This window comes from Paroedura picta, chromosome 3, assembly GCF_049243985.1.
Source record: "Paroedura picta isolate Pp20150507F chromosome 3, Ppicta_v3.0, whole genome shotgun sequence".
Lineage (NCBI taxonomy): Eukaryota > Metazoa > Chordata > Lepidosauria > Squamata > Gekkonidae > Paroedura > Paroedura picta.
In genome coordinates, this window is record NC_135371.1 from 131,225,396 (window position 1) to 131,234,318 (window position 8,923).

The 8,923-nt window shown below is 42.3% G+C and overlaps 1 protein-coding gene across 1 annotated transcript; it reads right to left on the reverse strand.

Annotated features, from left to right (window-relative positions):
* Nucleotides 1-386: 386 nt before the first annotated feature.
* MRPS7 (mitochondrial ribosomal protein S7) lies at nucleotides 387-7,080 on the reverse strand. Its single transcript, XM_077327847.1, has 5 exons — nucleotides 6,932-7,080; nucleotides 3,953-4,144; nucleotides 3,047-3,110; nucleotides 2,478-2,645; nucleotides 387-1,668 (listed from the first exon to the last, which is right to left on the reverse strand). The coding sequence occupies exons 1-5, from the start codon at nucleotides 7,006-7,008 to the stop codon at nucleotides 1,447-1,449; spliced, it is 723 nt and encodes a 240-aa protein (XP_077183962.1). The 5' UTR covers nucleotides 7,009-7,080; the 3' UTR covers nucleotides 387-1,446.
* Nucleotides 7,081-8,923: the final 1,843 nt, after the last annotated feature.

Consider the following 8,923-nt stretch of genomic DNA (forward strand, 5'->3'; position numbering starts at 1 on the left):
CAGGGTGGTAAGGCAGCCGACATGCTGTCTGAAGCTCTGACCATGAGGCTGGGAGTTCCATCCCAGCAATCGGCTCAAGGTAGACTCAGCCTTCCATCCTTCCGAGGTCGGTAAAATGAGTACCCAGCTTGCTGGGGGGTAAAACGGTCATGACTGGGGAAGGGAATGGCAAACCACCCTGTATTGAATCTGCCAAGAAAACGCTAGAGGGCATCACCCCAAGGGTCAGACATCACACGGTGCTTGCACAGGGGGTACCTTTACCTTAAGCATGCTAGTAACTGTAAAAAAGTGGTAGCATGACATTTTTCTGAATTTATTTATTTTAAGTCAGTGTTCTGGCCTGTACAGATGTCATTCTTTGTAGAGAAGTAGGGGGCACAATGTTCAACAACAGGAATTTATTATAATTTATAGCGCTGTTCCAGTGTGATTAATCATAGTCTTTATCTCCAGCCTTCTGAAACTGGTTTATACAACAGAACATTCTAGCCTCTATTTTACAGGTAGAATAGCTAAGTTGAAGACCAATTGGCCATACACAGCAGTTTTGCCAGATATGCCACTACCCACTAGGCCATGCTACATAGGCACACAGCTGAATGTACTTCCTTTTGTGTTAGCTTTCCACAGGTGCAGTTCATATGTGGTGATTAGCAGCTTGCAACAAGAAGTGACATAAATAGTACATCAAATGGCACTTTCATTTCTATTCGCCTTATTGCAAGGGCAGTGCCACAGGCTGATCCACTCAACTGTCAATCAATCAATATAGAGAAATCAAGTGATGAAATGCAGATATGACTGACACATGTTCCAGAAAGGCAATTCTCATCCGGAACAGAGAGTGTAATTTTGACTGTTGCATACTCCCTTTCCTCTATGAGACAGAAAGTTAGTGGATTTCTTTCCTCAAGTTCCTTTAAAACACAGTATTAAATTTCATTTTATCCTGTACATACACTACAGTCAACTAACCAATGGGGAAAAAGTATTACAGGAACAGAGATTGTTCAACAGAGAGATCAAAATTAAGTTTTCATCTGTATTACCATTAGTTTAGTTTTACTCCAAACATGGAAGTTTCCAGAAGACAAGTAATAATACAGAAAAAATTGCCACTTCTGCTAATCCCCTGCTGCATGTGCCTTAAAGGAGGCCATTCTGTAACATGAATACACCCTCTGACTGGTAAAAATTCAGAATGCTACATACAGCAAGTGAAAAGCTGTGTGCTTGAAGTCATCTGGGAAATGGGAATAACTTCTTGTAATATTCAAGAAATAACTCCTAAAATATGAAATGCTAAGAAGGAATTTGTATTGAAATTTCTTCATTGTCATTTCAAAAGTCATCCAAGAAGCCTTCCGAGGCTGGCAGTATGCTACAAAATGCCTGCCTTCTGGTGAAATCTTCATCACTGTTCTTGTCAGAACAGTGTATTTTCTACAACCAACGAAAGTGTGCAAAGGCCCGGTTAGCCTCTGCCATTTTGTGCATCTCGTGCTTTTTCTTTATTATAGGGCCTTCATTTTGGAAGGCTGCCAGGAGCTCATTGGAGAGCTTTTCAGGCAGGTGTATATGCATGTCCTTGTTTTCCCTGCATTCAGTAATCATCCACCTCATAGGCAGAAAGCGCCGCCGTCTTTCGTCCAGCGGGGTAGGGACCTGCAGGAGACAAAGATTAAATGCACTCTATTAAAGACACCCTAATTCTGAGCAAAAGAAGCTTAAACACCCTGCATGTGCTCACTTGTAACATTAATTTTCTGCTCAACATTTGGGCTTCAAAACACTGGCTTCTTTTGTGCAAGAACTGCACAAGGAGAGTCACGGGGCTGATGTGACTAGAAAGCTCAGCTACTAAGGCAGGTCCGGCTAAAGGAAATAAGAGATCTGACTTTGCCCTGCCTTCTGGGCCTTAAAGAGGACATTGCCCTTTCTCAGCCAAGCCTTTCTTTGTCAGCATCCTAAGGTTTCCAGAACATAAATGGTCAAACTAAGGATGGCTCAAGTGTATGTAAGCTATTAATTTTCACACAGACGGGGACGCTTAGATCCCTGAAGAGCTCTCATCGCATCTTCAAAGTGACTTAAAAAGGGCAATGTCCAATAGATCGTTCTTGCCGTTGCAGTTGGCACCTGTAAAGTGCACCCAGGCAGACACCAGCGGCAGTGGTCCTTAATAAACAGCTATTCAAGAATGGAGCTGAAGTTGCTTCCACTCTCCCTCCCATGTTGTCCCGACAGCTCTCCCTCCCATGTTGTCAAAGAGTTTTATCGCAATCAAACTGTCAAGTTGCTTGGGGCTCTATCCAGTGAAAACCATCCAGTGAAAACAGCAGGGTTTGCCATCTAGTGAAAACAGCAGGGTTTTTTTTCAGGATGATCCAAGCTAAGCCAAGCAGAATTGAGCTAAAGGGAAGTAGATAATGACAGAATTGTCATTTCTGTTCTCAGAAACTTCCACGGTTTACCTGGTAGGTGCGACCTCCTTTCTGGAAATTCACCAACCCAATAATGGGCTCACAGTTTTTCAGTGCCTGATGGAAGATAGTGTAAGGGTTGCACTCAATGTTTTCTCTTTCCTTTTCATCGGCTTTATGGTACTTCTCAAGCTGCTTCCGCTTAATGGATTCTAAAGTCTTAATGGCAAAGAACAGTATAAGAAGATACCTCTGCTCCTCCTCTGTCAGATTCTCTAAGCACCAGCATTTAGTCTGCCCCTGAATTAAGAGGGTAGAAGCATTGCCCATACACATCTCCCAAGCATCTCTAGGCAGAGTACAATTTGTACAATAAGTAAATACAGGACACACACACATGAACACTGAGCTTCCTTTCTAGCAACTGGATGGAAGGCTGATCCTGACTCATTCAGGTCACAGGACCAAGACCAAGGACATTCAACTTTTAAAACATTTTCAAGTAATCACAAAAGAGAGAGAGAAACTGGGTAATTCCCCAGAGTCTGTGGAAAGGTCTCTAAAATGGGGATTACTGTTATTTCACCAGATTAATAACAGTGGGACAAAAAGATAAATACCTGATTCATGAGGGATCGGGACAGAATTCTATTCCCTCCCATCATCATCATATTAGTGAATTTGCTGTAATGAGAAACCACAAAGGTGATTGTAGAGCATTCTGGGTACCAGTACCAAGGCACAAGATTCCAATGACAAAATTCTCCTCTTAATCAACCATCACATTACTTATGGAGGTTCAATGCAAGAGTGCCAGTTATTTCATATCTGCTTTCAGTCTTCTGATTGTGTTCATTCTAGAGGGGAACTTCTGCAGCAATAGGGGTTCCTACTGGACAAGCCCTTCTGCATCAGGGAGAAAGACACAACATCTTCCTGGAAGGCACTGCAAAACAAGGGCTGCCATCTGTGTACCATGAATGCATGTGGTTACTAAGTGGTTAACACTGTTAAGGGTGCAGCCCCCCTGCCTCTGCTACCCAGAGGATGCTTTCCAGTGTTGGCACCAGGTCTCCTTCCATGCAGTGCCATTCAACAGCAGAAGTTGCTAGTCATCCAGTAAGTGCTACATTAACTGCTGCTGATCAATAGCTCAGAGTAGCATAAACAGTCAAGCAGGATAGAGTTCAAACTTATAGGTACATAAAAATTATAGGCGAGAGGGTCAGCATTGCTTTATCTTGCACAAGAAAGCATGAAATAGGTGAGGGCATAGCATTGTATTGCAGCAGTTGTTTTATGAAAAACTGAGTATTCTGGTTTGATTCACCCAGCATTAATATCAGGACAAAATTTTATTCCTTCCCACCCAGCAGATCATATTGTACTCCCTGGCTTTTTCAACAAACTGTTGTTGCTATCTGTTACATATTGATGATAAACTATATTTCCCAATAAAAGCAATTCGACTTCTCTTCAGCAGGCAGCGGACATAGTTGATTACTAATATAGAGCAGCGTTCAGACCTTATCAATGGATCATAAAACACAGAACTGGTAATACTGGAAAAGGCAGCTTTTATGGGTCGGACTGTTCTAAGCTCTTGTTCAGCCTTTTCCTCTTCTGATAATTCTTCTCGGGACTTGCGATACACTTCTTTGTTTATTTTTGGATCAAGGTACGTGGAATCATATCGGCTCCACCTGATCTGGGTCAGCCTGCAAAGGAGTCAATGAAAAGGAAAATTTCAGCCCCAGGAACTGGAAGTATAGAACTCTACAGGTTCTGCATCCCAGCATCCAATTCTGTGACCCAGTAATATGGATGCATTACTTCTGTTACTAAACATTTTATATCCTTCCCTTCTACTTCATAAGCACTCAAAGCAACTTACAAAGGGTATGGAACAATTAAGCTATGGGCAGGCTCATATGGGAATGCACTCGGGGTACAGGTGGTGGTATAGCCACCCAACTCCAAGGTTATTTATTTAAAACATTTCCGTGCCGCCTTTCCAACCAAATATATCCCCCAAGGAAGCATTTCAACATTATAATAGCATTCATAATATAAAGGCTATATGAAGTAAACAGTTTAATAAAAAATACCAAAATAATACCACATGCAGAGATAATAATAGTTATTGGAGGCACACCAAACAAAATCATTTTCATGCACTGGTCAAAGGGAATGATACAAGAAGACCGATGAGTATTCTGGGGGAGGAGTTCCAAAATTTTGGCACAACAAAATGTCTTGGGTTACCACCCATCTAGTCTCAGATGGTGAAGGAACCTGCAGCAGACACCTGCAGCAGGATCTTCAAAGATGACTGGAATGGATAGGCAGGTTCAGATGAGAGTCAGCAGTCCTTAAAGGATGCTTGCGCCAAGCTGGATAGGGCTGTAAAAGTCAATACCAGCACCATGCATTAGGCCTGGAAGCAAATTGGATCAAATATCGATAGAAGAAGACCGGAGTTATATAGTCCCTACAACCCACTCTGGTCAACATTCTGGCTGCATCATTTTGTACTTACTGTAGCTTCCAGAATGTCTTCAAGGGCAGCCCCATATAGAGCACATCACAGTAATCTAATCTAGATATTACCAGGACATGTACCACAGCTCCCCACAGGTCAGGAGTTTAAATATAAATAAATATAAATAAATAAATGCTGATGAAAGGCACTGTTGTCACCTGTTTTCCCAACAGGTGGGCCAGCTCCAACAATTTCCCCCGTTCCAGCAGCACCCAAAACCTACAAACTTCTTTTTTTTAGGGGGAGTAAAACCCTATCGATAACAGGAGATAGCACAATTCCTGTGCCAAACTATTCCCCATCGCTAGGACTTCTGGTTTGTTGGGATTACTTTTCAGCTTGTTAGCCTTCATCCAGGTGCTTCCAGGTACCTGTTTCTATAGCCTCCCTGGGATCCACTGAAATGCAAAGTAGCATACTGGTTGCAACTCAGCCCGAATCTCTGGATTACCTATCCCAGTGGATTTATGTAAATGTAAAAAAGCATGGGAACAAGACAAAAGCTCGTGGAACCCTAGAGGCCAAGGAGTGGCGCATCAGTCTCTTAGCCCTACACTCTGAAACCTACTTTAGAGGTAGGATCAGAACCATCACAGAACAGGGACTCCTAATCCCAACCCTGAAAGACAGTCCAGAAGGATACCATGACCAATCCTGTCACTGCTAAGGCAGAGTTCAAGTCAGAACACATGCCAGTGATTTTATCCACAAGCACTTGCTGCTTTAGCACTGGCTCTATGAATTAACCCAGAAACCAACAGCCCATGAAGTTACTGTAACACAGGGAAGATATGACCCCTCTGCACTGTATCCCAGTCAGCTTCCACATTCTACATTTTCAAAGGGGGAGCCCCACCTAAATCATATTTGAGGGATTCAGTCTCAATGTTACTAGTGTATACATGTATAGGAACAGACTATTTAATTTTCATATTTGTATTCCAGGTGGTTAGACAATGGCTGTAGTATGGATGCATGTTAATGGTTGATTATAGTCCACATTTAGATGTTAGAATGAAACAAAAGGATGATGGAAAAAAGAGTAAAAGTCCAACAGCAACAAAATTTGTGGTAAGGTATGAGCTTTCATGAGTTGCTGCTCACGTCTTCAGATACAAAGGATGATCATTTTCCACATTATGTGAAAAGCACAGATACTATATTGTAAGACAATAACTCAAATTTACATCCATTTAGTAAGAAGAGAAACAATTCATTTTGATTATTTATTTTGCCTCCTTCTGGCACCAAAGGTACATTACAGATTCAGATCCACCAGAGGAGCCTATAACCATTAGTTCCCCCACACATGCATTATAAATTAGGGAAGGGCATGCTTTCACTGGCATCTTCATTTATAGAGCCACTGGCACTGACAGTGTAATTATGTAGTTACTCCTGGAGTTGCCAATTTCGAGGTGATGCCTGTAGATCATCAGCCTGCAGAGATCTCTTCTGGAGAAAATAGCTGCTTTGGAGAATAGACTGTATACCATTCTATCCAGCTGAGGTCCCTCCTCCCCTAAGCCCCCCTTTTCCAGGCTCCACCCCAAGTCTCCTGAAATTTCCCAACGCAGTTAGCAACGGTAGCAACGCGCTCTCGGGCCACTTAATGCGCTGGCTTTCGAGTGGAAAACCTCGACATTGGATTGCACTGCGAGTCACCTGAACCACAATGCATTTTCCTGAGCTGCACCCACTTCCTGCTTCTGGCATATAGCATCTTGGATAGCATTAATTTATCTGAAGGTGTCGGAATTAATAAACATGACTGGGGGGGCTGGATGCTATCGCCGTTTCGGGTCCTTTTCTGTAACCGTCAGGTTTATGAGTCAAGAACGAGGCACACTTCAAAGCCGTGGTGCGTGTACGCGGCTTACACGAACATTCTTTAGAGTGACGATTCTGCACCCCATATTATCATCCCAAATTTTGCGAACTCTTATTTTAGAACCCCACTTACCCCGGCAACCAGACTTTGCAATTGCCATACAGCCGCAGTCCCACCACCCCGAGCCTCTCCCTCATGGGGGCAGCCATTTTGAGTCTGTCCTCAGGACCCTAGCGATAGGTGTCTAGAAATACTGCCTGACCGCTTTGCTTCCTTCTAGTGGTGGAAACGTACAGTTACACTGGAAACTGGCTTCTATATAGAAGCCTTTCGCGTGCAAGAAGTGGTACTCGGTGGAAAGGAACAGAACTATGGGATTATTTTATATTTATAGAAAACATTTTTGCTCCTTGCCAGGTCCAAACCTTGCTAAACAGAAAGTGATCCCTTCTGTTTCCTTTAAAAAAAAAATAGATATGTGTCATATAGCTGTCAGAGACAAAGCACGCCTTCAAAAGTTTTCTCTTCAACATATTACTATTAGAAATTTGCTTCCTTCATGGTAATTAAAAGCACAGTGGCCACAAATGAGCTGAGTTAGGGCACCTTAGCTATCCACTTTGTTAACATCAAGCCAGTCTGTAGTGGACTGGATTGAATGTCAAGGGTGTCTGGAGAGGGGGAAGGAGGATGCTTTCTGTTGGTTATTGTAATTGTACATGCAAGAGGATTTGGAGAGGGATAGGCTTAAGAGAATGCTTTGCTGAGATACACTTGGCAGTTAGTCCTACCCTCTTTGGCTATTGCTTGCCCTCTGCTTCATCTTATGTAGGACCTCCCTCTCTTCTCTTAACTGGGTCTGCAGCTGTAGCAAGTCAACCTTTTTGAAGAGAAAGTGTTCATAATAAATTCAATGTACCTACATGACTATGTCATGCTAACTGTGCTACTTTTTGTAAGTAACATTTCTTTCTCTTGTTACCATTGGAGTCAGATCATCTTTGTAATTTATTTGAACAGCATTTTCAAACACGGAAACATGCAGGATTTGTGATATTGCACAAAGGTTTTGTGCTTCCTAGTTAATTTTTTAAAATTCTACATTACTATGTCATTCTGCATTTATCCAGGAATAGGAGCTGGGACCACAGATGTCACAGTGAGGAGTGGTATACAAATTAAATGAATACATAAATTATAAGCTATAAGTTATAGATATGTTCTAAGCTCATGAATGTTTGTATATTGTACCACAAATTTGTATTGCACCTCCTTTATCATTATAACCCGCCTTGAACCACAAGGGAGAATAGTATATATCACACAATAGAATAAAAATGAATAAGTTTAGGTTGAAATGACTGCACATATTTATAAATGATTTGGATGAAGGAATAGAGCGGGTCCTTGTTAAATTTGCAGATCACACTAAACTGGGAGGGGTAGCAAACACACCAGAAGACAGCATCAGAATACAGGATGATCATGACAAGCTAGAAAACTGGGCTAAAATGAATAAAATTAATCTCAATAGTGATAAATGTAAAGTTCTTCATTTAGGAAAAATAATATGCCTATAGGATGGGTAAGACTTGTCTTGGCAGTAGTACGTATGAAAAGGATCTGGGGTTCTTAGTAGAACAGACACTGAACATGAGTCAGCAGCATGACTCAGTGGCTAAAAAGGTAGATGGGGCTTTTGGCTGTATAGTGTCCAGGTGACACATGGTGATGTTCCCACTCTGGTAAGACCTCCCTTGGAGTACTGTGTTCATTTTTGGGCACCAAAACTGAAGAAAGATGTAAGACAAGCTGAAGTATGTCCAGAGAGTATGAAGATGGTGAGGGGTTTGGAAACCAAGTTGTTTGAAGAAAGATTAGAGATCTTGGTCTGTTTAGCCTGGAGAGAAGACGACTAAGAGGTGATATGATAGCCATCTTCAAATACTTGAAGGGCTGTCTTATAGAACAGTGGTCCCCAACCTTTTTATCACCGGGGACCGTTCAACGCTTGACAATTTTACTGAGGTCCAGGGAGGGGTAGTCTTTTGCTGAGGGACGTTGCCACCGCCACCTGAGCCCCTGCTCCACTTGCTTTCCCGCCAGCGCCTCTGACTTCCTGCC

Excerpts from the sequence above, each read along its gene's own strand:
- MRPS7 (XM_077327847.1), bottom strand. The coding sequence starts at position 7,008 with ATGGCTGCCCCCATGAGGGAGAGGCTCGGGGTGGTGGGACTGCGGCTG. Across the intron at positions 3,111-3,952 it reads TTTTATGATCCATTGATAAG|CAAATTCACTAATATGATGA; the intron begins GTCTGAACGCTG and ends TTCTCATTACAG. Across the intron at positions 1,669-2,477 it reads AAGGAGGTCGCACCTACCAG|GTCCCTACCCCGCTGGACGA; the intron begins GTAAACCGTGGA and ends TGTCTCCTGCAG.